This window comes from Nyctereutes procyonoides, unplaced genomic scaffold (assembly GCF_905146905.1).
Source record: "Nyctereutes procyonoides isolate TBG_1078 unplaced genomic scaffold, NYPRO_anot_genome, whole genome shotgun sequence".
Taxonomy (NCBI): domain Eukaryota; kingdom Metazoa; phylum Chordata; class Mammalia; order Carnivora; family Canidae; genus Nyctereutes; species Nyctereutes procyonoides.
Window position 1 is genome coordinate 8,111,731 of NW_026575042.1, and position 27,058 is coordinate 8,138,788.

General features: G+C 56.7%; 2 protein-coding genes across 5 annotated transcripts in view; one reads left to right on the top strand and one right to left on the bottom strand.

The window, feature by feature from the left end:
* Positions 1 to 3,939: 3,939 nt before the first annotated feature.
* On the top strand, positions 3,940 to 20,140 carry VILL (villin like). Its single transcript, XM_055320980.1, is given in 21 exon segments — positions 3,940 to 3,957; positions 7,102 to 7,174; positions 7,336 to 7,410; positions 7,720 to 7,866; positions 7,868 to 7,935; positions 9,380 to 9,488; positions 10,747 to 10,857; positions 11,166 to 11,365; positions 11,760 to 11,838; positions 11,937 to 12,035; positions 12,700 to 12,838; positions 13,878 to 13,978; positions 14,656 to 14,793; positions 14,898 to 15,056; positions 15,561 to 15,740; positions 16,270 to 16,415; positions 17,376 to 17,520; positions 18,465 to 18,647; positions 18,840 to 18,911; positions 19,113 to 19,364; positions 19,621 to 20,140. Coding segments are annotated over 20 exon segments (2,583 nt in total). The 5' UTR covers positions 3,940 to 3,957; positions 7,102 to 7,108; the 3' UTR covers positions 19,735 to 20,140.
* An 88-nt stretch (positions 20,141 to 20,228) lies between these two features.
* Positions 20,229 to 27,058, bottom strand: part of PLCD1 (phospholipase C delta 1) — a 31,218-nt gene continuing 24,388 nt past the window's right edge. For all 4 annotated transcript variants that reach the window (XM_055320975.1, XM_055320979.1, XM_055320978.1 and 1 more), the window contains 12 exons: positions 24,369 to 24,498; positions 24,044 to 24,275; positions 23,302 to 23,503; positions 22,933 to 23,077; positions 22,707 to 22,856; positions 22,455 to 22,613; positions 22,077 to 22,236; positions 21,749 to 21,865; positions 21,184 to 21,362; positions 20,964 to 21,096; positions 20,738 to 20,887; positions 20,229 to 20,597 (listed from right to left, as the gene is read on the bottom strand). In XM_055320975.1, the coding sequence (XP_055176950.1) occupies positions 20,512 to 20,597; positions 20,738 to 20,887; positions 20,964 to 21,096; positions 21,184 to 21,362; positions 21,749 to 21,865; positions 22,077 to 22,236; positions 22,455 to 22,613; positions 22,707 to 22,856; positions 22,933 to 23,077; positions 23,302 to 23,503; positions 24,044 to 24,275; positions 24,369 to 24,498 (1,843 nt within the window). In that variant the 3' untranslated portion in view covers positions 20,229 to 20,511. The remainder of the gene's footprint in view (positions 20,598 to 20,737; positions 20,888 to 20,963; positions 21,097 to 21,183; positions 21,363 to 21,748; positions 21,866 to 22,076; positions 22,237 to 22,454; positions 22,614 to 22,706; positions 22,857 to 22,932; positions 23,078 to 23,301; positions 23,504 to 24,043; positions 24,276 to 24,368; positions 24,499 to 27,058) is intronic.

Here is a 27,058-nt window from a genome sequence, read left to right on the forward strand (position 1 = left end):
ACTCTGGGGAGGGACCTCGGAGAGGTCCTTGTGCCCCCACTAAGCTGAGGCTGGATTGCACCAGGTGGGGTGTCCGGCTCACAAGATGTGACCTGCCCTGCCTTCTCACAGGAGGACATGTCAGCTCAAGAAAAAGCCTGAGAAATGTGCCCAGAGTCACACAGCCAGTGGGCACTTGAACTGGGGCTGGAACCTGACTCTGAGGAAGGCTCGACTCCAGGCCTCCCCTTCAGAAAGGGTCCAGGCGATCAGAACGCAGGCCACAGGAGCTTCTCAACAAATATTTATTAAGCAGCCATCGTGTGCCCGGCGCCATTCTACACGCAAGCTACAGCAGTAAGCAAGGCCCCGCTCACAGGGACCTCACACCGCAGTTGGGGACACACACCCGGAGCAAAGATCCAAATCAGTAAGGTCATCTGCTTCTGGAAGCAGTAGGAAGATGAGGAAAGTGGCGGGTGGCTGGGGAGAATGCTGTGATAGCTAACATGGTCAGGGAAGGCCCCTCTGGGCAGGTGTCATTCTGGCTGAGGCCAGAATGCAGAAAAAGAGGCATGGGAAGGTTTCGGGGAGAGGCTTCTGGCAGAGGTAACAGCATGTACAAAGTCCAGAGACTAGAATGAGGTTGGTGTCTTAAAGGACAATGAGAAAATTATAGCTAGAGCACAGTGAGGAAACGGGGGGAGTGAATGGAGATGCAGCCAGAGGGAGAGGCACTTTGGGGCTTTATTTTAGGGAAGCCACTGGAAGGTTTGAAGAAGGGGAATGGTGTGATCTATTTGTGGTTAAGAGATCCCTTTGGCAACTGTGGGGGGATGGACAAGGATGGACATAGGGGCCAGAGAGACCAGGAGACACAGAGAGAGGCTCCCGCCCAACTGGTGAGAGGCTGGGTCCCAGAGCAGGACAAGGAGGCCCAGCCAAGTTCAGGATCCAAGATGAACCAGACTGGCTAGTGGCCACCCTGTGCACGTGAGGGAAGGAGAGGAACCCAGGATGGCCCCTAGGTTTGGGGACATTCATAACATTTTTTGGCCTTGGAGGGGCTTGACTGGGATGTCAAGTGTGAGGTCAGATGCATTGGGAGAGATGTGACCCGACAGCTGAAGGATGAAGGGTGAGTTGGGGGTGGACGTTCAGAAGGAGAGGGAGTGGGTGTGGAAGAGACTGGTGTTTCCCTGGCATTTACATCTGGGAAGAAAACAGACAAGGAACAGGAGCTACGGCCTGAGTTGTGTGGCCACTGACATTTCAAGGGCCCAGCTGAGAGGGCAGAGTGGCCAGTGAGCTGGGGAGAACTCTTGGCCTGTGAGGTGTTTCCAGAGGAAGGGGTGGTCGGCAGGGTCCCTGGGTGGTAAGAGGGAGAGTAAGATGAACACAGGGAACAACCTGTTGTGGCAAGAGTGCGCATCGGTGACTAGGAAAGAGCCATTTCCAGGGCGTTCCAGAACAAAGGCCAAGCAGAGTGCAGGGAGGGGGGATCTGCAGTGAGGACATGAGAAGTGAGGACACGGGATTTTGCTGAGCTTGGGGACCAAAGGGGTCAGGAAAACAGGAAACAGGCCTGCACAAGCACAAGCAGAGCCAAACACACACCGTCATAAAAAGGAACAGAGGATTGAACAGACATTGGCTCACACACGAGTTCAGACACACACGGGGACTGACCAACTGTCCTGTGACACAGGCATCCCTTCAGTCACAGGGGCCGATTAGTTCTGTCAAGTGCAGTCACGTCCTGGCAGGAGGTTGTACTAGGCCGGTGGACCCAGACTTCCTGGAGTCACCCCCTCTCTGTGACAGGGAGCCGTAGGTAGGAACGAGGACTGGACACGGGGAAAGAGGCTCGGTGCCAAAAGGCAGACTTTAGCAGTATGTCCTGGGAGAGGAGCCCCACTAGCTGGGCTGTGGCTAGGACTGAGACAAATGGCTGAAAGTAAGGGGTGGCCTTGTTCCTGGAGTTTCTGAAATGTTCTATTTTCAGCACCTGCCCCACCCTACAGTCAGGAAGGAAAGGAGGGAGCAGCCCGAGGTGTGGGAAAGGTGTCTTCCCTGCAAGGGCCGGGCTGGCCTCTCCCACCATGGGTATCCGGGTCCCCCGGGGAGGACGGTGCTGGGCAGCAAGGCCAAACTGGGAGCGCCCAGGATAGCAGAGATGCTAGAGGGAGCCCTGGCCACCTCCCCTACCTCCTGAAGTGACCGGGGTCTCACGGATCCAGATTGCCGCCCCCAATCCCAACAGCCATGGTCCTCCTGCCTCCTAAGGTTTGTTGGGATGGCCTGGCCTTCTGGGGGTCGCGGATCAGGGGCTCCTCGGGCTCTCAGGAAAGTGATCCTATATTCCACACCCCGCATCTTAGAGCAGCCCAGGCCTCCGAGCCCTTCTGGCCGCCAGTCCCCAGGAGGTGAGGCCTGGCCAACCAGCTGTGGCCCTGTGGACCACGGCCTGGGAGCTGAGTCAATATTTGTTGACTGACTGACTGACTGACTGACTGACTGAGTGCTTTTGAGGCCCAGCCCACAGGCGGTGGAGTGGGGTGTGTCCACGGTGGAGCAGGGGTCGAATTACAGAGCAGGGCGGGCTGGGGGACGGCTGGCACTGCCCACTGGCCCAGGAAGAGAGCACCTGGCAGCAGGTAGGCCTGGCAGTGAGGGGGCCCAGGGTCGGGGGGTGGGGGTGGGGGGCTGCTCCGAGTCTGGGGTGTCCCGCGGGGTCATCGGAACGTGGGAGGCAGCGAGTGGACACACAGCGGGAGAGGAAGGGCCGGCGCCCCCGGCGACCGATGGGGAGAAGGTGGCAGATCCTGTACGGGTGGAGGCTCCGTGGGCCAGGGTGGGAGCACCTGGGGGCCAGGCCCGGCACCCTCTGCCCCCACTCCCGCGGGCGGCGCCCCTCCCCGCTTCCTGCAGTTGGGGCAGAGTGACCTCAGGGTCCCGCCTGCCACAGGTCCCTCAAGAGGAGGAAGTGACCTCCCGGCCCCAGAAGAGGGGGGCCCCCTCGGGAGAGGAGGAGCCCAAGAAAGGAGAGGGCATCTGGAGAAGGAAGGGAGCACCTGGCAGTGAGGAGGGCCCAGGCGAGAGAAGGGGAGGCCAGGGGAGCCAGGGGGCACAGTGTAGGGAGCGCTGGGGGCCGGGAGGGCAGAGGAAGGGGGCTGGGGAGGGGGGATACCTGGGGGAAGGAGTGCCCAGTGGGGACAGAGGGGGGCCCAGGAAAGGAGGGAGCATGGGGGGAGGGGGAGGGGAATTTGTCAGAGAAGGAACTGGGTGTCTGGGAGAGAAGGGGGTCCTGGGCTGCAGGGGGTGAGCCCCCAGGAAGAGGAAGGGGCTTCCAGAAGGAGGGGGGTAGGGGCTCTAGGTGAGAGGGCTTGGCAGTTTAGAGGGGGCCCTCTGGGAAGGGAAGCCCTCCCCGCCCCTTGCCCCCCTCCATCCCAAGGGGGAAGGAGACTGCCTAGGGGAGAGAGAGGTGCTCCGGGATCCCTGTGAGAATCCCTCTCTAGCCCCAGAACCCAGCTTACGTGGGGGTGAGGGACTCAGGCCCCCAGAGCCCACAAGGTAAGCTGGACCTGGATTCGAGGCACCCTTCCCGCCTGCTGCAGGTGATGCTGACCCTGCCCAGTCCCGGCCTTCTGGTCTCCAGTTTGACTCTCCTGTCCCCCACGGGTCACTGGTGACCACAGTGCGGTGGCCAGCCAGGCTTCCTGTCACTCTGTCACATGACTGCAGCCCATAGTTTATACCTCTGGCCACTACCCACCTGTGCCCTGCCTGCTGTCCCTGGACAATGCTTCTGTCCATCACCACTGAATGTCACTGTGCCTGTCGCCCGGTGTCATCACCTTTACACCATCACCATGGCTGCCCATCACCCACATCACTGTCACACAGCGTGGCAGGTACTGCAACAGCAGTTCTGGGCTCAGAGCCATGGTGGCCCCGCCGTCCCTCCACCCTCCCTGGGTATGTATGGATACCTGTTGTCACTGAGTACCTGCGGGCTATGGGGCAGCTGGGAGTTGGCAGGAAGTGAGAGGACAGGCCCCTGCCCCCGGAGGCCTCTGCTCCATCCGGGAGCCCCCGCAGGGCCCTGCTCTACCCGCCCGCTCCAGGCAGCTCCGTGCCATGCTCACCACTCCAAGCTTCCAGAGGCCACCGTGACCCTCTTTGAGAGAGCCTGGAATTCCATAGGGACCTCCGAGCTCCCCGGGGCCTGAGCCCGCCCTCAGGGGCCCTGGACAAAGGTGCAAGGCATGCAGGTGACTCTTCGTAAGTCACAGTAAGCCCCTGATTCTACAAGTCCCTAACTCTCCCCCTACCTCCTCTGCCCCGGTCATGCAGGGTCAGCAGAGCCTCCGGGATTCCTACCGCTGCTAAGACGGGGCTGGACTGGGGTGGGGAGGGGAGAGGAACCGACACCGTAGGTCACTAGGAAAGAGAAATTCAGAGAGTGGTGATTCTGGATCTGGGGCCCCGCAGCAGCAAGAAGCAAACTCTGGAGCTGGCGGGATTTAGGTTAGATGAAGAAAGAACTTCCACAGATGAGGGAATGACCAGACCTCCCACAGAGGTTTCTGAAGCACTGCTATGGGGAAGCCTGGGGGAGTCAAGAGTTGTCTGCTGATGTAACGAGATCGAGAGCCCCTTCCTCCCCAGATACCTCTCAGTCCATGCTGCTCTCCCAGGTACACCCAGAACCATAGTACTGAGTGAAGGGGGAGCCAAGCCACTGTTTGCAGAGCCTGTGTCTGTTCACAGGTCTGTTTGTATTAAGAGTTCAGCTCTGTTTCAGAATTTAAGAGCCTCTGCTGGATTTACCAGGCCTCTCAGGTTAGCTAAGCCTTTTGCTTGCTATAGACTCCATCACAGTCTCCAGAGACGATCCTTGTGTGCAGAGTCTGTCCTGAGTTTGCAGAAACTTCTTTTTGTCTGTTTCTCTCCTGAGCCTGGGTCTAGAGGCTCTTTTCAGGGTCTTTTTTCAGAATGTGTCTTTTTTTCTTCTTAAGATTGTATTTATTTGAGAGAAGGGGGAGAGGCACAAGCAGACTCCCTGCTGAGCAGGGGCACCTGACGTGGGGCTCCATCCCAGGACCCTGAGATCGTGACCTGAGCCAAAGGCAGACACTTAACCGACTGAGTCTCCCAGTACCTGTATTTTTTAAACAGTGTGTCCCCACTCCTCTATGTATAAGATTCACTTTTATGGCAGAAGCTGCCCTGCACGTAGAACGTATCCCTGTCTACGGAGCTTGTCTGGTGTCCTTGTCTGGGATACCTCTTTCTGCCGAAAGACACTGCTCCTGTTTGCAAAGCTTTGTTTACAGTACCTGTCCCTATCAGCCGACCCTATCTCCTCTGCAGTAAGTGTCTCTGTCCATAGACTATGCCCCTGTTTGCAGAGTCTTTTCCTATTTCAGAGTCTGATTCAGTCTGCAGAATCTGAGCCCTATTTGTACAATCTATGACATCTTTTTAGGGCTTTTAACTGCTTGCACATCCTATTTGAATTTCCCTGAATGGAAACGATATCTGCCTGCAGGACCTAGTCCTGTGAGGAGTTATCACTGTCAGAGGACGCTGTGTCTGTCTGGGAGCAGCTATGTCTCTCTGCATAGCACATCCCTGTTTGCAGAGCCTCTGCCTGTCCACACACTCCGTTTTCCTAATTCTATGTATAACTGTTAGCAGAACCTTCCCCTATTTACAGACTATCCGTTTCCAGAATTCATCTTTTTCCATCAACTCTGTCCCTGTTTGCAGAACCTGGGCTCTCTATAGAACCCAGTCCTGTTTCAAGATCCAGGACCTGTGTGCTTGAACACAAAGCTGATTTCCCTGCCAGCTCATTTCAGCAAACCCTGCCTACTCTGAAGAGGCTGTCATTGTTTCAGAACCTGTCTGTTTGCAGGGCATGTGTGGGCTTACAAAGTGCAAAGTCTCTGACTGTAGAGCCTCTGTCTGCAGAGCCTCTGTCTTTTTTTCAGAGTCTGGGTCTCTTGGCAGAATTGATGGGTGTTTGCCCAGCTTTTCCCATCTTTTTGTATGTAGGATTTGAGTCTGTTTTCCAAGGCTGTTCCTGGATGCAGCGTCTGACCATGCCTAGAAACTTTGCTTGCTTAAAGAACCTGCCTCGTCTGTTTGCAGAGCCTATCCATCCTTTCTATGTGCCTGTCCACATCTACAGTCTGTCCCTTATGCAAAGAGTCCCTATCTTAAGGGTTTGTCCTCACCCAAATTTACAGAGCCTTTCCCAGTCTGTGTAGCTCCTCCATATCTGCCAAGTCTGTGGCTATTTGAGTCTTTTTTGTGTTCATGGCCTTTGCTTGTTTCCCTGGCCTGTCTGAATTTCCCTGGATAGAGTCTGTGTCTCTTTTTGCTGGCTGTCCCGATACACACAGATGGTCCTTGACCACAGAACTCATTTTTGTCAGGAGAACCTGTGACTGTTGCAGCTCTTTCTTCAGTCTGAGGAAGCCATCCCTGTTTGCAGAGCCTTGCTTATATGTAGAGCCTTTTTCTATCCACAGAATCTATCACTCTCTGCCTGTGTGGTCTCTCTTTGCATAGCCTGTCCCCTAACTGGAAGACCTAGGCCTGTTTGCAGCTTTGAATCCTGTAGACAAAATCTACAGGATTTAGTCTAATTTCAAGAGCCTGTTTGCTGAGCCTATCCCTGGCTGCAGAATCTGTTCTTTTACTAGCAGAACTCTTGCCTGTCTGCACAACCTGTCATTGTTCCCCATGGCTGTCCCTAGCTGCAGATCTTGTCTGTCTACATACGTGTTTCTAACTCCCTGTTTGCAGAGGTCCCTGTGTTCAAAACTCATCCCTGCCCACAGAGCTTGGCCCTCTTTCAAGAGCATAACCACAGACAACAAACCAGGTCCCTGCTTGCAAAGCCTCTGTGCCAGTGTCTGCAGTACCTGTCCTGGTTTGCTGGCATTTGGGTATTTATAGAGCCCTTCTGATGAAAGGCATGTTCTATGATGTTGGTGCTTTGGAGAGCTGCAGGTGGGGAGAGTTCCTGCTTGGAGCACAGAGCACAGGCAGCCAGGGCCTGAGAATGAGAACTCCAGCTTTTGTCGTTTCCTCCCTCATTCCCACCAGGCCTAGGATGGACATCAACAAAGGCCTCCCAGCCATTGCAAGCCACAGGGACCTCCACGTATGGATCATTGAGGTGAGGGGCACCATCAGACAGCAGAGATGGTGACACAGCAGTCTCTGAGACTAGGGCTCCCCCCACCACCTGCCAACTCAGAGCTCCCTCCTCCACCCCACCCCAGAGGGTCATGGCTGAGTTGCCCTGCTGAGTTGTCAATAGGTGTCCCATTCTCCCAGAACCAGAGGATGGTGCCAGTACCTGAAAGGGCTTATGGGAACTTCTTTGAGGAACACTGCTACATCGTCCTCCACGTGAGCATTTGGGGAGTCTGTCTGAGGGGTGGCTTGGCCCGGCTGAGGAGTCTGATCATGCAGATGAGGCTCTGCGTCCGGGAAGAGGCAGGCTGGCTGCCCTAGAGTCCATCCCATGAGGGGGCTGCCGCCTTTGAGGCTTCTTCGGCCTTCCCTCCCCATTCTGAACCTCCTATGGGTGGAGGCACCTGCCCAGTCCCCTGAAGGCGGTCAGAGCATCCAGGATCTGGGTCCACTCCACCCCTGGGTCTTCTGCAAGCCATCCCCCACTCCCCCTCCCCCTCCCCCCCACAAACACCTGTGCTTTAGGTTCCCCGAAGCCTGAAGGCCACTCAGGGGGCATCCAGCGACCTGCACTACTGGGTGGGGAAGGAGGCGGGCGCGGAGGCGCAGGGCTCGGCGGGCGCCCTCGTGCAGCACCTGCTGGAGGCGCTGGGCCGGGCCGCCGTGCAGCACCGGGAGGCGCAGGGAGGCGCAGGGCCGCGAGTCCGACTGTCTCCGCAGCTACTTCCGCCCGGGCGTCCTGTGAGTGCTGGGCCGGTGGCTGGGAGGCCTGGCGGACTCCCTGCTCCCTGCCTGGGGGTCGGGCTGGGGGAGACGCCTTTCCTGAGTTACAAACGGGTCTCATAGCGACCCTCTGAGAGTGTGAATGTGGGACGCCTGGGAGGCGCAGCGGTTGAGCGTCTGCCGTGGGCCCAGGGTGTGATCCCGGGGTTCCCGGGTCGAGTCCCGCCTCGGGCTCCCCGCAGGCAGCCTGCTTCTCCTCCGCCTGTGTCGCTGCCTCTCTCTCTGGGTCTCATGAATAAATAAATACAATCTTTTAAAAAAAAAAAGTGTATGAATTCAGTGATTTCTCATATAGTCACAGACTTGTGCAACCATCACCCCAAAAAGTAGCCCCATACCCTTCACAACACTCCCTGTTTCCCCCCACCCAACACTTTCGTCCCTCACTCTGTATAGACTTGCCTATTCTGGACATTTTTATAAATGGAATTATACAACACGTGAGGTGGGAACCCGTTTTGTGTATGCGTTAATCACTTCCAGAATATTTGAATTGCTAACCCTTAGGGGCTGTTATGGATAATGCTGTTATGAATATTTGCATACATGTTTTGGGTTGTTTTTTTTCCAGTTTTATTGATATCATTGACATACATCACTGTATAGTTTGAGGTATACAGCATGATGGTTTGACTTACAAGTATTTTTTTTTATTTTTAAAAGATTTTATTTATTCATGAGAGACCCACAGAGAGAGAGGCAGAGACACAGGCAGAGGGAGAAGCAGGCTCCCCGAAAGGAGCCTGATGTGGGACTCGATCCCCAGACTCCGGGATCACACACCCTGGGCCAAAGGCAGATGCTCAACTGCTGAGCCACCCAGGCGTCCCTTGACTTACAACTATTATGACGTGATCACCACCCTAAGTTTAGTTAACATCCATCTTGTCTACAAGCTTTGTGTGGACAGGGTTTTCACTTCTCTCGGGGATATACCCAGGAGTGGATACCAATGTTGTTTTGAGTTTGCCTCTATGTTACTGTGCCTAGTAAAAATATGTCTTTGGCTGTAAATTGCTTCAAATCTGTATTAAATTAATAACTGCAATAGATTAGGTTAAACCATAGGAAAATGCCAATATTTGATCATTTCTGTTTTGTACAGTTAAGCCTCACACATGCATATGGTATACAGATGGACGTGTTTATATGAGCACAGGCAGAAAACACACCAGTCCTATGGGATGGGCCGGTAGGTGGGCACACCAACATGCAAATATGTCCATGGGCACACATGTATGCTGTTGCCCAAATTCCACTCACTCAGGTCTATCCTTCCATGGACAGATACCCATATGCCCCCACTTGTACACAGATATATGTGTACACATGTGCTCACAACTGTGCTCACTCCTGCACGTAGCAACATGCAGTCTTACAGGAGACCCCATTCCCTCCTCAGCTACAGGAAAGGTGGCCTGGCCTCTGCCCTCAAGCATGTGGAGACCAACATGTACAACATCCAGCGACTGCTGCACATCCAAGGGAGGAAGCACGTATCAGCCACTGAGGTGAGGGCTGCCGGGATGCTGCTTCATCCTTGGGCTCAGGTCAGGATGTGTGATGTGCGTAGGGCAGTATAGGGAAGTGTGGAGGGTGGAGGCAGGGCAGGGGGAGGAGACCATGGGCTGTCAGCCTTCCCAGATGACCTCTCTTAAATGAGGAGAGGAGAGCAGAGGCAGAGCCAAGCTTCTAGCTCCACCTTACCATGGCTCCTCTGACCCTGTTTTCTCATCCATCCCATGGCATATGAAGAACCTGGGGAGGTGAGGCAGAGAATGGTGCGCCTGGATGGTCCCCGTAAACAGTACAATGGGAAGTAGCATGATGTGGGGTGGGGGGTGCACAGCCCCATGCTCTTCATACACACTGTCCTTACCACCCACAGGCACACACAGCGTCTCCCACTGGTCCCCCCCCCCCAAGCCCACCCTAGTCTGTAGAGTGCCCATTACTTCCGTCTGTCAGGCAAGTAATGGGACCTTTTTAGAATAAGACACATTGCTGCCATTTGGGAGGGATTTGGTATCGTGAACATTCAGATGTGTGATGTCTGTGATGTTAGTGGTGACACCTGACTTGTGCACGTTACTGTCTATGTGGTATACGGCAGCCCTGTGACACCCCCACACAGGCTCACTGTCCCCACAGATTCAGTGACCCTATCTCCCTGGACCTGCAGGGAAAACACACAGTGCAAGGTTTTGCCTGCATAGTATCATTAGAGTCCCTCCTTTTACTCCCCAGTGTGTCTCTGTTTGGATGAGAACTATCCTCATCCACAGGTAGCATACTGTCCCCACTCAGGCATATATACATTGTCACCCGTGAGCTCACACACTTGTTCACATTTGATGTGTCCCTGTATATACACATGCGCATGTACACACATATCTACACATGTGGATAAATGGATATGCGCACCCCAGTTGTATACACATGTACAACTACATTTGTGCAGCTACCAACATGCATTGAGTTAAGTGTCATAATCACGTACACCCTGTGAAATGCAGCATTACCTAAAGTCACACGTGCCTAGAGATGCACACAGCTACGCCCAAAGAGTGACCTTCAAGGTCTCACATGGTCACACAGAGGCATGCCTGTGCTCCACAATACTGGTCACACATATACGCAGTTGCTCACAGCTTCGTGCACACAAGTGGACTCTGCTCATATGGGTGGAAATAGGCTGTGGTACCCCTCCGCCTCGGTGCTGGTGGTATGACACCCTGTTTCCTGTGCCATCCCTCCTGGCTCTGGCAGGTGGAGCTCTCTTGGAACAGCTTTAATAAGAGTGACATCTTCCTGCTGGACCTGGGCAAGATGATGATCCAGTGGAATGGGCCCGAGACCAGCATTTCTGAGAAGGCACGGGTCAGTGTCTACCCTGAGAGGTAAGGGATGCAGGGCTCAGGGAGAAGGGTGATCCTCCAGATGCCCATGCTCCAGCCACCCCAAGAGGTGGGCTTGGTTCTCCACTACAATCTGAGAAGCTCCTACTTTGTGCCAGCTGAGTCCAGACCCTGCACTGGTGGTATCCTTGAATGCCAGGATACGGTAACACCTTCCCGACTCCAGCTTCTGGGAGCTGAGTTGTGACAGGAGGGATCTAGGACTATCTGAGCAGTAGGGGGGTGAGGAGCCTGCTGGGAGAGCCCTGATGGCCAGGTCCTGTCCTACAGGGACTGGCCCTGACCTGCAGCCTCCAGGACAGGGAGCGTGGTGGTCGCGCACAGATTGGTGTGGTGGATGACGAGGTCAAAGCCACTGACCTCATGAGGATCATGGAAGCTGTGCTGGGCTGCAGAGTGGGCAACCTGCCTGCCTCCATGCCCAACAAGAGTATTAACCAGCTGCAGAAGGCCAGTGTCTGCCTCTACCAGTGAGAAGACCCTGGGAATGGGCAGGGTGGGTGGAATAACCTGGGTCTGCATGTCTATCATTATTTCAAAAACAATGTCTCTAGAAAGCTCTCCAGGAAAGGCCCGTGCTTTCTGGACCAAGCCACGTGGGGCTTTGGGCCCAGTCTGTAGTCTTGCATGTCTGCCCTTCTGAGAAACCCACTGTACAGATAGGGCAACTAAGGCACTGGAGGGTTACCTAAGGGAGCTACCCGAGGCTCCACAGCAAGGCTGCAGTGAAGTCAAGACTTCAACTCAGGGCCCCAGACCCCATGCCTTCTGCCTCAGGGAGGTGGGGCGGGGAGGCTAAAGGAGGCTGGACTGGAGCAGGGCCCACAGGGGCTGGGCTGCCTCCATCTGGATGCCTGTCCCCAGTGTCTGTGAGAAGGAGGAGGACTCGGTGATCCAGGAGTTGGCCACCTGCCCACTAACCCAAGACCTACTGAGAGAGGAGGTGGGCCGCCTGCCCCCAGCCACCTCATCCATCCCCACCCACCCACAACCCCAGCCCAGCCTGCACCACCTCCTGACCTGTCCCTCTCTTGCTCCCAGGACTACTACATCCTGGATCAGGGCGGTTCCAAGATCTGTGTGTGGCAGGGACGCATGTCTGGCCTCCAAGAGAAAAAGGCCGCCTTCAGCCGGGCTCTGGTGAAGCTGTTGGGCCCTGGCTCAAGGGGGCTGCCTGGGGGTGGAAGGGGGAGCTCTGCCCTGGGGTGTGAGGGAAGAAATGGCAGTACCATTCTAAGCTAGGAGCCATCCACGTTCCTGGGGTCTTTAAGGGGAGGTGCCCTTGGGCCAGGAGGAGGATACATCCTGCCCTGGGAGCCCTAAGAGACAAAGTCTGGAGCCTAGAGACAAAGCGACCCCCTACCCCCGCCCCCGTCTTAAGATGGAGACACAGCTCTGCCCAGGGGTCTGAGGGGAAACATAGGGGCATGCAGCCTGCCCTGGGGCCCTTGACAGGAGTTGGGGGAGCGGGTGACCAGTTAGCACCCCAAAATCATGTGAAAGGCGCCCTTTGCAGGCCGAGAAGCCTACTGCACTGGGCGCCCCCTCCTTTTCGAGGGAGACAGGGCTCTGCCTGAGGTTTGGGGGTGTTGTCATGGCCCGCCCTTCCCGAGGTGCAGATTGAGGGGACCTTGCCTGTTCTCAGGGACCTCAGAGAAGCAGGTAGCGAAGGAGCCAACTTCTTAAGCGGGTCATGAACTCGGTTAATGAATGCTGCTCCGGGCTGGGCTGAGCCGCAGGGCCCTGGGGGTGGAGCGGCGAATGGGGCCCCCGGGCCGCACGCCTGACAGAGCCCCCGCCCCAGGCCTTCATCCAGGCCAAGGGCTACCCGACCTACACAAACGTGGAGGTGCTGAACGACGGCGCCGAGTCGGCCGCGTTCAAACAGCTCTTCCAGGCCTGGTCTACGAAGAAGCCAAAGAACAGGAACCTCCACGGGATGAGTGAGCCGGAGGCAGGGCCCTGGGGGGCGGGGCCTGCAGGGTGGGGCGGGGCCGGCGCGGGGCGGGGCCTGCGGGGGCGGGGGCCTGCGGGGGCGGGGGCCTGCGGGGCGGGGGCGGAGCGGAGCGGGCCTGCAGGGTGGGGCGGGGCCGGCGCGGGGCGGGGCCTGCGGGGGCGGGGGCCTGCGGGGCGGGGGCGGAGCGGAGCGGGCCTGCAGGGTGGGGCGGGGCCGGCGCGGGGCGGGGCCTGCGGGGGCGGGGGCCTGCGGGGCGGGGGCGGAGCGGAGCGGGCCTGCAGGGTGGGGCGGGCCGGCGGGGCGGGGCCTGCGGGGGCGGGGCTGCGGGGGGGGGCGGAGCGGGGGCCCGCGGGGGGCGGGGCGGGCGGGGGCGGGGCGGGGGCGGGGCCGGAGCGGAACGGGCCCGCGCGGGGCGGGGCCTGCGGGGGCGGGGCAGGGGCCGGAGCGGAACGGGCCCGCGGGGGGCGGGGCGGGGGCGGGACCTGCCAGGGGCGGGGGCGGGCGGAGCGGAGCGGGACCTGCCAGGGGCGGGGGCGGGGCGGGGGCGGGGCGGAGCGGAGCGGGACCTGCCAGGGGCGGGGGCGGGGCGGGGGCGGGGCGGAGCGGAGCAGGACCTGCCAGGGGCGGGGCGGGGGCGGGGCCGGAGCGGAGTGGGGCCCGCGGGGGGCGGGGCGGGGGCGGGGCCGGAGCGGAGCCGGGGGCCTGCGGGGGCGGGGCTGGAGTGGAGCGGGGCCCGCGGGGGGGCGGGGCACCACCCAGAGCCTCGGTGGGATGAGAGCGGGCGGGGCGGCACCCAGAACCTCTGCGGGAGGGAAGAATGCGCGGGACGAGGCCCGAGTAGTTGTGGGGATACGTGCGCGCTGCAGACGCGGGGCCGGGTCTGGGGGTTGGAGTGGGACGCACAAGGAGCGGCACCCAGGAAGCGCCTCAGGGTAGGGCGCGCCCCCAGAGGCCCTTCTCGAGTGATGGGCTGGGCGAGGTTAGCGGGGGTGAGGATGCCAGTGATACCCTACGCCCTCCCTTAGGTGAATTGATTCGGGGAAGGCTGGATGCGGGTAAGCTGCACAGTCAGCCTGAGCTAGCGGCCCAGCTCAGGATGGTGGACGACGCCTCTGGGCAGGTGGAGGTAAGGGGCATTAACTTAGCTGGGAGGAGATAGGCACACAGGGGTGGGCTTTGCCCTCAGGTGACCCGCATGGCCACTAAAGTGCCCCACGTACGCACAATTGCACATCACACAGGGACACCCAGGGGCATGTGTACTTGGACTCTGGTTGCTCTGGTCCAGGAGACATCTTCCCCAGAGAGAGCTGTCAGGCTCTGTGTGGGCACAGGATGCCCAGGCATTGTTTCCTGCCATTGTCAGGTGGGTGTTACACCCACTTTACAGGTGGGAAAAGTTGAAGGTTGGAAGGTCTCACTACCTGGGATTTGATGAGGATCTGCCTGGATTCAGAGCCCAGGCTCTTTCCCCACAGGAACAGAAAATCACACTATTTAGTGTAAGGAAGTATTTTCCTTTAAACCTTTGAACAAACTTTGTCTTTTTAAGTGACACGTGAGAAAAGAGAATTTTTCCAAGAGCCCCAAGGCCTTGTGTCTGCCCAGCTTTCTCTGCCCTGGCCTGAACAGCAAGCAGCTGTGCCAGGACCTGCCGGCCCCTAACCTGCCTGTGGCCCAGCAGAGCCTTTGCACAGATGAGTCCTGCCCCTAGGCTGAGGAGAGCTCTCTGGTTGGGCACAAGCTGGGCGAGCTGGTTCAAATGGAGGAGCCACCTGTGCCCACTGTTCCCTTGTTCCCCAGGTATGGTGCATCCAGGACTTATGCAGACAACCCATGGACCCCAAGCATCATGGACAATTGTATGCGGGCAACTGCTACCTTGTCCTCTATACATACCAAAAGATGGGCCGCGTCCAGTATATTCTGTACCTGTGGCAGGTATGCTGGCCTGAGGGCGTGGTAGGCACCTTCAAGCCCCAGAGCTGAGAATCTGAGAGTGGGATCTAAGAGCTGCCCCAGGCCCTTACCACCCCCACCTGCAGGGCCACGAGGCCACCACAAGTGAGATCAAAGCCCTGAACTGCAACGCGGAGGAGCTGGACCTCATGTATCATGGAGCTCTGGTGCGGGAGCATGTTACCATGGGCAGCGAGCCCCCTCACTTCCTCACCATCCTCCAGGGCCAGCTGGTGGTCTTCCAGGTAGGGCCCACCTTGGTGCTGTTCCCGCAGACTCCCCAGCTCCTTCCTGTGCCCGTAGCCCTTATGTAAGGGCTAGGCTTCTCTTCAGCCCCAACACCTAGCCTACCCCCCCCCCCCGGTCTCCTGGTGCTGTCAGACACCCAGGAGCTCCAAGGGTGACCCCTGCCTGAGTTTCTTCACTTGCTCCCCAGAGTCAGCCACAAAGCAGAAGCACAGGTAAAGAAGTTGAATTGGAAGGGAGTGGGACCTTGCCTGGGGTCTCCATTTTCTGTCTTCAAGGCCTAGAGGAACCATAACCTGACTCCTTGGAGATGGGGGAGGGATTCATTAGAAAGGGCCTGGTTCCCTATCCTAGGCTGACGAGGTCTTCACACTCCATACTCAGAAGGTCTCGAAGATAGTGGTGGCTTTAAGCAAGAGTCTGCTGGGCCCCACGGCAGTTTGTCCATCACTGGGACAGGTAGGTGGCTCCCAGCCTCATCCTGAGGCCCAGCCCTCTTGTAGGGGCGCATGGGGCACAACAGGAAGGGGCTGCCAGCATCTGCCATGAGGCTCTTCCACGTGCAAGGCACTGACATCTACAACACCAGGACCATGGAGGTGCCGGCCCGTGCCTCAGCTCTCAACTCCAGTGACGTCTTCTTGCTGGTCACAGCTAGCATCTGTTACCTCTGGTTTGGAAAGGTACCTCTTACACTGACCACTTGACTTATGTCTCAGGCAGGGATGGCTCTGCTCCACAGGGGAGGCAGACTTCATGTCCAGCCTCAGATAGGCCAGGAGCAGAGCAGGGGAAAGGCCATAGTGTTCCCTGTGGAGCCTGGTGTGGGGGGGAGGGAGTTGAAACTGGCAGGCAGGTCTGGGACTCTACTGGTCAGAGTCAGGCCAGGCCCAGGTTGCCTCCCCTCTTTCTTGCCTCGAGCAAGGAGCATGACCCTTACCGAGTCTCTTGGGAAAAAGAGGAGGCCTAGTCCAGTTTTCTCTGCTCTTCAACATAAACCACAAATGATCCCCGAGCCTGGGGTCCCCATCCCATTCTCTGGACCAGGAGAATGTCCCAGTCCTGGGAATGGGGAAGGGGAGATTGCTTGCTCATGTGGGCCTTGCCATCAGCCTAGGCCTCCTGTGTCTCAGGCCCAGTCCCCAAGAGTCCCCTGGGGGAGGAGGTGAAGACCCCTCCCCATTCAGGGCCTCACCCAGCTTTGTCCACCAGGGCTGCAGTGGTGACCAGCGTGAGATGGCGCGGACAGTGGTCACTGCCATCTCTGGGGAGACCAAGGAAACGGTGCTGGAGGTTCAGGAGCCTCCCTGCTTCTGGGAGGCCCTGGGGGGCCGGGCTCCCTACCCGAGCAATAAGAGGTAACAAGGTTGGGAGAAGGGTGTTATCCTTACACAGAGGAGGAAACTGAGACCCACAGAGGTTGGGTGACTACCTCAGGGTCACACAGAAAGCTGGAGAGGCCACCCTAGAACTGAGGTCTCTTGGCTCCCCATTCCAGGGGTTCCCAGAAGAGTGGGCCCACCCTTCACTCTGCAGTCCTGGGTAACTGGGAAGATGCCAGGACCAGCAGAGTTGTTGCGCCCTCTTCTGGCCAAACATGCTCCCTACATTGGCCAGTCCTGGACCTTCCCAATGGCAGAGGGCAAGAAGGCAAAGCCCCATTCTCACATTCCCCGCCACAGTCCCCAGGCGTCATGGTGCTGAGTGTGTGTGTGCGTGTGTGTGTGTGTAACATGACGTGTCAATAAACAGCATGTGTGGAATGTGTTAAAGGACAGGGTGTGGATCAGAAGGCAAGGCAGGGTGAGGCCTTCAAGGGAGGAGGCTGCTGAGTCAGAGCCACTGTGAGTGTCTGTGGGGCTGGGTTTATGCACTGTACTCCCTGCAAGTCCCCTGAGCATCCAGCCAGGACCAGGGGCTCCTCCCTCCTGTGGTGGCCAGGGCCCCAGCTTAATACCCCTCCTCAAGGCTCCCCCCGTCCTCCACGGCCCAGTCCCAAGACTGCCATCCTCTTCCCAGGGCCCATTCATAGGGGAATTCCCAGGGCAGCATGTGTCACAGCTGGCTATGGCTAGACAGGTCACATAACATGCTTTCCCACTGGCAGATGGGGACACTGGGGCCCAGAGAGGAGCCAGGCTCCTCTGGAGTAAATTATGGGATGGGTGGAGCTTAGAGGAGGGTCCAGGCCTCCCGCTCCAGAAGCCGTTTCCCATCCTGGGGGCAGGGGCCCTGTGCTCAGGGCTAGCTCAGTCCAGGCTGATGAGGGGCACAGTTCTCTCTGCAGCCCTCACAGCCTGGCTGCCCACACTGGCCAGGCTTCCCGAGGATGTCTCCAGCTTCCAGCCATGACTGTTTGAGTGCTCCAGCCAGATGGGCCAGCTGGTCCTCACAGAAGTGGTGTTCTTTAGCCAAGAGGACCTGGACAAGTATGACATCATGTTACTGGACACTTGGCAAGAGGTGAGGCAGCCACCCCCACCACAGCTGGGGTTGAGTGTGCAGAACTGTGGGTTCCTAGCCATGTCAGGTCACGGGTGAGCCTGTGTGATTGTGAGTGACGGTGCACTGCATGACCGCGGACACCTCTGTGTCACAGTGAAGCTGCAGGGGACTGGCTGTGTCTGGGGCTGCAGTGCAATTGTGAGCCATCCTGTAGTTGTGTCTGTGTGCCTTATAGCAGTGTGATTCCAGGTGAATACGTGCCTGTGGCTACTGTGGCAGTGATAGTGGCTGCAGATTGGCCATGCGAGTGTATGTGATTCCTTTGTGTGACTGTGTGTGTGTCTACGTCAGTGCCAGTGACACCGTGTGAAAGTGGTGATGAGGCTTATGTGTTCCCATCTCACTCAGGACAAAAGCAAAGCCCTTATGGCAGCCCATGTGACCTGGTGGCCTCGACTCTCTGCCCCCCTCCACTTGCTCTGGTATAGCCACGGTGGCCTCCTTGATGTCACCTTCTCAGTAAGGCTCTCCCTGATTCTAATGTAAAATTATAGTCATCCCCACCCTCCTTCAAGTCTTCTTTCCCTGCCTTTTCTCCATCTAATATAGCACATATTTTACTTATTGTCTTTCTTCCCCAATAAAATGAAAACTCTATAAAGAGCAGGCAGGGATTTTTACCCGTTTTGTTTTTTCATTGTTGAATCTCCAGTGCCTAGAACAGTGCCTGGCACACAATAGGTGCTCAATAAATACTTGTGGAGTGAATGTATACATGCATACCTGTGACCTTCCAGCACGTCTATGGGTGTGTGTGTATGGCGGCCAGCCTGCTGGGTGGGCCTGGTTGGCTGGGATGTTTGGGGGCCATGAGACCATTTAATGGATAGGGGTGGGAAGGAAGTGGTAAGCTCTGGGCAGCCCCTGCACTCACCCAAGGCCAGGCCCCCTCTGTGGCCCAGATCTTCCTGTGGCTTGGAGAAGCTGCCAGTGGGTGGAAGGAGGCGGTGACCTGGGGCCAGGAGTACCTGAAGACCCACCCGGCAGGGAGGAGCCTTGCCACACCAATCGTGGTGATCAAGCAGGGTCATGAGCCTCCTACCTTCACTGGATGGTTCTTCACTTGGGACCCCTACAAGTGGACTGTGAGTGAGGCCTCAACTCCCAGCCCCATCCTACTTCAGGGAGAGGGGCCTGCCCTGAGCCAACTGGAAGGAGGTATTACCCTGTCTGGGGACCTCCAGTGTGGGTAGAGCAGACCTGGTCTTGTCTGCAGGCCCCCTCCTGGGTCCCGGTGGTGCCCTCCATCCTGCCCCTGCTCTGATTCTTGCCCTCAGAACAACCAGTCCTATGAGGAGGTGGTGGATGGTGGCCCGGGAGCAAAACCTGCCATATTTGAGCTCACAACAGTGAGTATTGGGTTCCCCAGGCTCCTGCTGGGTTCTAGGCTTGGTCAGCATGATCCAGAAGGGAAGAATGGGCAAGGCAGGAGCCAGGCCCTGGTGGGGGGCAGGGTTTGCAGTGGGGGAAGGGGGCCAGTGGGCTCAGTGTGGCCTCCCTCTGGGAACTTCTCCCCACATCTCCCCAGCCTGAATCCCCTCTCCGGGCAGGAACTCAACAACTTCCAGCTGTCTAGAGGGCCAAGCCATGGCAGGGCAGGCCCCTGGACCCCACGGACCCTCAAGGGCTCCCAGGATGGCTCAGGAAATGAGCTGCAGCTTGATTCCAAGGGCGGTGGCACCAGCACCAGCAGCTACCACAGCAGCCCCAAACCCACCATCAAGGGGAGCCTGCCCCGTGAGCAGCTAATACACCAAGCTGCTGAGGACCTGCCAGAGGGCGTGGACCCAGCCCACAAGGAGGTGGGTGCCTGAGGCCCTGCCACTCACTGCCCCAACACTGATGCATCATCTAAAACTGAGCTGGAGGCCCCTGGGGCACTGCCCACAGATGGTGGGCAATGGGCAGGCTACCTGGGAGATATGAGTTCCAGATGGGATAACAGGCAGAGAGATGTGGGAGAGGAGAGCCGTTAGCCCTGGGATAACACCACTGGGTGGATGGGCTAGGATTCTGGGATGAGTTGACAACTCTTCCCCTGTACCCTCTTCCCACCAGTTCTATCTCTCTGACTCTGACTTCCAAGATATCTTTGGGAAATCCAAGGAAGAATTCTATAGCATGGCCAAGTGGAGGCAGCAGCAGGAGAAAAAGCAGCTTGGCTTTTTCTGATCCCAGGCCCTGCCCCTGCTGGTGCTACCCACATGGCCGGGACCTCCAAGGGTACCTTCTCAACACATACCTGAGCCCTGGGGAGACCCTGCTGGCACTCCCTAGTCGGAGACTCCCGGATCACCCCCTCCACCCCGGTCAATAAAAGCTGGTAGCCCTCACAAGGTGTGATGTGTGAACTTTCAAGTCTGGATCACTCTGTTGGGTTGGTCCACCTCTGGGAAGAAGGGGCCTCTGGGATTGATGGGGATGGTCTGTGACATTCCAGAGGACTGAGCTCTCTTCACTGTCTTCCACGGAGGGGTTTATTCTTGCTGGTCCTTCCTGCCCAAGGGGACAGACCACCCTCGTACTCACAGTGTGAGTGTGGGGGAGGTGGAGAGAGAGGTGCTGGGGCTCCAGCGCACTCACTCACTCACACACACACACACACACACACACGCATGTGTTCTTTATAGGGATTTTCTGGCATTCAGATAAGGAGATCACAGGACTAAGTCTTATATTTTTTATAAAAACCCTCAACGCAGGGCCAGGCCAAAGGGCCGAGGGCTGCAGTGTTTTTCCTAACGGAATTGAGGAGAGTTCCAGGGACTAGGCCAGCTCCTGGGACCCCTAGAGAGGCAGCAGCACAGACAATATGTAGAGCTGAAGGCAGCGTGGGGCCTCTAGCTCCGAGTGAGAGGTCAGGAGCGGCTATACCAGCCCTGTCCCTACACGTGGACAGAGGGCCAGGCCTGCTTGGGGAAGCCCCCACCAGAACCAGAACCCCCAAACCTAGTCCTGGAGAGACACCTTCACAAAGAGGGTGGCAGATGGGTGCTGGTCTCCGTTCTTTGACAAGAGGTGGACATGGCGGTATCCTGGAGGGTGGATGGGCAGGAAAGAGCACAAGGAGAGTTCCAGTCACTCGATGAGGATGCTTCAAGGGATAATGGCCCTAGCCCAAGAGATAACAGGCCCTGCCCCCTCCAACTTGTCACCCCCTCTCCCCAACAAACACCTTGCTTGAGGCTGCCCAAGGGGATGGTGCTCTGGCCAATAAAGTCGTTCTTAGAGGATGCGTCATAATCCTCCACCACAAAGCGCACGAGGGCGAGCTCAGGCACGGCCACCTCAAACTCGAACTCTGTGTCCCACCAGGGGTTGAAACCTAGGAGTACCAGTACCATGTCAACAGCCTGGCCACCAGCTCCAGGGGTCAGGCCCCACCGAGGCCCACCAAGTACCATTATTGGTGACGACAGCAGTCTGACGGCTGGCCATGTCGCGGCCCACACCATGGATCTCCACCGTCACCTTGGGGTCCACTATTGAATTCTTATTCTTGTTGACTTTTGGTAACTGCTGTCCAGAGATGACCTGAGGGGCAAGGGACAGATGGGGGTTCAGCAGGGGTAGCAGGGAGGGAGGCCCACAGGCTCCTATCCCTCCTGTGGCTGGCCATACCCTGATGCTAAGCCGCTTCCTGGTCCACCAGGGCCCCTGAGCCAGGGCACGTGAGTTAAAGGTAGAGTTCAGGTCTCGTAGGAAGGCAGGCTTCAGCACATACCCACAGGCCCCGTTGTCCTGGAAGCGGCCCTGGTACACGTCCATCTCCGGGCCAGGTGTCTGGAAATTCAGGGCCACTAGAGGCAGGATAGAGCAGTCATGGGCTGCGGGGCTGGCCCCGGGGGGCCCTGAAGCCCAGCCTACCCGGGGTAGAGTGAAGGCCTCGGAGTCACGTGGGGAGGCAGAAACGTGGTCCGGCACCACTCCGATGCCCACTGCCCTCCTGCCACCCTAACTGGCCCCCACGCCAACCTCACATTCCATTCCTGGTGCCAGAATTCAAAGGACTACGGTGCTGACAATGGGATTTCAGACTCCCTGGTGGCTGGTTAGCTCCGGAGCCCCCAGAGCCCCTGTGTCCGGCCCCAGCTGGGTCCCCAGGTCCCCAGAGCCTCCTGACCCCTGGCCCTCTGGACTGAAACCCTCCCATGCAGGCCTCCTCCCGGCCCCTGCCAGCCCCTACCTATCTGGCAGCCCCCGTTCCACATCTCCACAGGGCTATAGTTGGAGGAGTCCGTTCTCCAGCCAGCAGGGTAGATCCTGCTCAGGTGATTGACGTTGTGGCGAACAAAGCTGTTTCCTGAAAAGGGTGTGGGTGGTCAGAAGTGCAGGCCTCCTGCTGAGCCCAAGCACCCCCCCCAACCCCCAACCCCATGCCCACCCCATCTGGAATGGTAGGGAGTGTGCCAGCTCTGTGCCATGACCCAAGTGGTGGAGCCAGGCCTGGCCCTGGCCAGTCCAAGTGGTCAGAGGGATGGCCAGCGTGCTGAGGACGCAGGGCCGAGGCTCACCTGATTCTTGGAGCAGTCGGAGGGCGCGGTTCTCAGAGAAGGACACCATCTCATAGAAGGCCTGCCCTGAGGTGCCAGGGCTGGAGAAGCCCCCAAAGTGGACACTCTTGCAGTAAATGACCATATCCGAGAGCTCCTTCACTAGCCTGAGCTTGTCCTCCTGGGGGCCACGGGGAGGCCCAGGTTAGATTCAGAGGTTGGGGCGGGTGGGCACTGAGAGAGCCAGAAACCCAGACACAGAGAGACAGAGAGGGAGACAGACAGAGAGAGGGGGGCAGAGGGTCTGAGTGGCAGCCACGGAGAACTGAGGCAAGGCAAACATCCCATGATGGCAGAGGGCCCCGGGGCTGCCCCCTCCCCCGCAGCTCCCCCTCGAACCCTGGGCTTGCGCTGCACTCGGCTCCTCACGGCCTCGTCCTCCATCTCAGCAGCCTCATCCTCATCAGACACAACAGTGGCTTCAGGGCCGCCCTCCCCGCCAGGGGGCAGGAGGCCCCCAAGCTTCTTCCCCTTCAGCAAGATCTTCCCCTTCAGTTGCTAAGGCCGGAGGAGCAGCTCGTCAAGACCCAGCTGGCCTCCCAGCCAGTCCCCCTGCCCTCTCATCAGGACGCCCCCATGCCCACCGCGAACCTCAGGGGAAGGCAGACTGGTGGTGACCCCGTCCAGCGGCCGGTCCAACAGCATGGGGCCCAGGATGGTGCGCAGGTGTCGCGCCATCACCCGCTGCTGCTCCAGGCTGCAGTGGTTCTCCAGGGACAGGATGACGGGGTACGGGGACGCCTGGAGGCCCCAGGGCAGGTTAGGAGGAGGGGCGGCCCCTACCACGGCCCTCCTCACCCGCCAGGGGCGCGCCCACCTTGAAGGCGTAGTCCCGGATGGCCCTGAGCACGTCGCAGAGGAGGATCTTGGAGGTGAAAGTGTAGCCATGGTAGATGATGGGCTCCTGGTTGGGGCCGTCCCAGCAGTCGAGCTCCAGGCAGCGGCAGCCCTTGCACAGCGCCCTGCGGGTAGGCGCGCCGGCTAGGCCCCCAGCCCCGCCCGGCCCCGCCCCCAGTCCCGCCCCGGCCCCGCCCCCAGCTCCGCCGGGCCCCGCCCCCAGCCCCGCCCGGCCCCGCCCCGGCCCCAGCTCCGCTGGGCCCCGCCCCCAGCTCCGCTGGGCCCCGCCCCCAGCTCCGCTGGGCCCCGCCCCCAGCTCCGCCGGGCCCCGCCCCCTCCCGGGCCCCACCGGATGTAGGCCTCGGTGCTGCTGGGCCCCGTGAGCTGGTCTTCCAGCAGGTAGGTGTTGTGCGAGGAGGACATCAGGTAGTGGCTGAGCGGCTGGCCCATGTCCTGGTAGACCCGCCGGTGCGCCAGGCTGAAGGCGCTGCCGTCGGCGGACAGCAGGTACATGAGGAAGCCGTCCTTGGTCATCTGCCGCTGCGCCTTGGCTGCAAAGGAGCCGGGCACCGGTCAGAGACCCTCCTGGCGCCGCCGCCCTGGCAGGGGAGCCCCTTGCTGTCCCTGCCTCCCCGTCCTCAGCTGGTGGTCGAGATATCCCTCGGAGGGGGTATGTCTGAGTCAGCCATCAGACTGGGACCCGGTCTCCTCCCCGGTCCCCCACACTGTGAGGCCCCTGAAGGTGGGGCCTCATCTCCTCCTCCTCCTCCTCCTCCTCCTCTTTCTTCCTCCCGTGCCTCCAGACTGAAGCCTCCCCAGGACAGGGCCCCAGGGTTTGCTTTTCCAGCCTCCTCTCTATTTCCTGAGGGAGGAGCCTACAAACCCCCCTGGATGAAGAACCAGGAGAAGGGTAGTGATGCTGGGGCCCTGTCTCCCATCTGCTTGCCTTCATGGGGCAGGCAAACGCTGACCAGAGGCCCTGGGGCCCGCTGAGGCATCCCCCTTCCCTCCAGCTCCCTACACTTGGGCTGCAGTCTCCCCAGGGGTCTCCCAGCCCCGTGTGACCCCAGGGACCGCAGCCAGGCTCTCACCGGTCTCACTGGGCTCATAGCGCTCAATGAGGGAGAGCGCCAGGGCAGGCCCTGCCGCCTCTTCCCGCTGCTGGTGCTGTAGGAAGTTTACTAACTGGTCCACGGACAGTGTCTCCCCAGAGCCCGCCGCCTCAGCGAAGGTGCGGTCAATCTCCGCCCGCTGGGTCAGCATCTTGTAGAAGGCCTCAATCTCATCGTCCTCCAGGGAGTCCGTCTGGGAGTGGTCACATTCCTGCAAGGCCAGGTGGGCAGGGCTCAGAGCATGGTCCCAACCCAGCTCTAGGGCCCACAGCCACCCAGGCCCAGCCCTCACTCCCTGCCTCACCCTGAAGATCTTGCGGGCATAGCTGTCATCCACCTGGATGTTGAGTTCCTTCAGGAAGTTCTGCAGTTCCTTGAAGCTCATCTTGTTGTCCTTGTTTTTGTCAGCTTTTCGCAAGCAGGAGTGAATCCAGCTGGGCAAGAAGTAAGGAAAGAACCCAGGAGCCCTGGTACCCCCAAGGTCCCAGCTAGAACCACATTTCAAGCCCAGGGTCAACTCCTGGAAAGAGATGGATTGAGATCACCTATAGACAAAGCTCCCTGCAGGCTAGGCATACTGTACTGCACATCAGCATTCCAGGGACACAACCCGATGGCCTCTTTGGAGAAAATGTTACATCCTATTAAGAGGTCTTTTCTCTACTTACTTATTTTACAGGAAACAGCAAACTGTAAGCCACAGGTCAGAAGGTGAGGATACACAGGCAAAAACAAAGCCTGAATCATGCTGTCACACTGGGGCACTTAGGCCCCCACTTCTCCCTTACCTCCAGCCCCTCTCCCCTCAGACTTGACCTGGAGAAGCCAAGAAAGAGGAACTCCATGGTACATTCCACAGAAATTGAAGAACAAAGACAACAAAAACAATTTTTAAAAATTGACAGCAGGATTTTAGAAGTCAGCAGGTTTTTAGAGGTCACAAAGGAAACAACATAACTGATACCATATAAACTTTAAATAATTCTGAGGGTTGAGTAAAGTAGAAATAAAGCCATCCAGATAACATGAGGATGACCCTAATAATTGAGAAAAGGACACAAACTGATCTTTTGCAAATGTTCTTGGTAATCAAAGATATTAATAATTTGCAAATGAGATGCAATTTCTTAAACTATAAGATCAGCAATTTAAAAGCATACTACCCACATGATGAGATGAGCACTGGATGTTATACTATATAATGGCAAACTGAATTTAAATAAAATTTAAAAATAAATAAATAAAAGCATACTACTCAGTGCAGGTAGGGGTGAGGTGACACGGATACTCCTATCCACCATTTGGACAAAGGAAATTGTCCAACCCTTGGCAATGTGATGCAGAGATACAGCTAAAGCTTGAAACTATTACATTATTGTACTTGCTAATTCCACTTCTAGGAATCTATTGATAAGGAAATACTCCTAAATACCTAAAGGTTTTAGGAACATAGTTCTTTGCAATGTTACTTATGGTAGTGAGAGACTGAAAATAAATATTCAGCACAAAAAGAATAGATCACTAACTTATAGGGCATCTACTCCAGGAATATTACACAGTCACTACAGCTTTTTATGGAGACTATACTAACACTGGGAAATAATTATGACATAATGGTACACAGAAAGTGGATACAAATGTATGATCTCCACTATTTTGGCAAATGCATCATTAGGCAAATTGAAATGCAGAAAAGGAGATTGGGGGCACACACACACACACACACTCTCTAATAAATTAAATCCTTTTTTAAAAATTAAAAGAAAACTCCACATTTTATGTATATATTTACATGAAAAAATAATTATAGCAGAATTGCAGGTAAAAAAAATCAAATTCAAAGTGGTCCAGCTGAACATGAGGTTCCCATGCTGACTACTATTCAGCAAGCTGGGATGATTTTATGATCTCAAAGGCTGGGCAACAGAAGCCTCCAGAGGGTACAAGATTGTCCAAGGATAAGCCACCACTTACAGAATTAGACTTTTAAAAAAGCTCAAAATCAGTCAGAGGTAGACTTGAAAAAAATACTTAAAAATCTGTGAAATGCTGAAAAGCACAGAGTAAGGAAACTAACAGGGTTCAAAGTATGTCCCTCAAAGCAGCTGGATATACACTAGTCATGAATAATCAGAAAATGAAATTAACAAAGTAATTCCAGCAAAGAGCATCAAAATGAGTCAAAACACTTAAATTTTTTAAGTGTATAGTTTATACTCTGAAAACTACAAAACAATGTTGAAAGAAATTTAGAAAGATCTAAATAAATGGAAAGATACCCATATTTACAAATCACGAGATTTGATATTGTTAAATAGGGAATACTCTCCAGATTGATCTACAGATTCGGCACAACCCCTATCATAATCATGCTTGCTTCTCTGCAGAAATTGATCCTAAAATTCACATGGAACATCAAGGGACCCAGAATAGTCAAAACAATCTTGCAAAAAAAGAACAAGGGCACCTGGGTAGAGCAGTCAGTTAAGCGTCCAGCTCTTGGTTTCAGCCAAGAGCTCAATCTTAGGTCATGAGAATGAATCCTGAACCAGGCTCCATGCTCAGCATAGAGTCTGCTTGAGATCCTCTCTCGCTCTCCCTCTGCCCCTCCTGTTCCTTTTCTCTCTCTCTCTCACTCTCTTTCTCTCTCTCTCTCTCTCTCCCTCTCTCCTGGTCCTTCTCTCTCTCTCTCTCTTTCTCTCTCTCTCATAAATAAACAGATTTTTTTATTTAAAAAAAGAACAAATTTGGAGAACTCATACTTCCCAATTTCAAAACTTACAAAGTTACAGTAACCAGAATATGGTACTGGTGTAAGGACAGACATACAGATAAATGGAATAAAACTGACAGTCATGAAAATAAGCCCTCGTATCTATGGTCAATTGATTTTTGATGAGGGTGTAAGGACAACTGATGAGGAAAGAACAGTCTTTTCAACAAATGGTGCAAGGACACCTACCTACATGTGAAAAAAATGAAGTTGGATCCCCC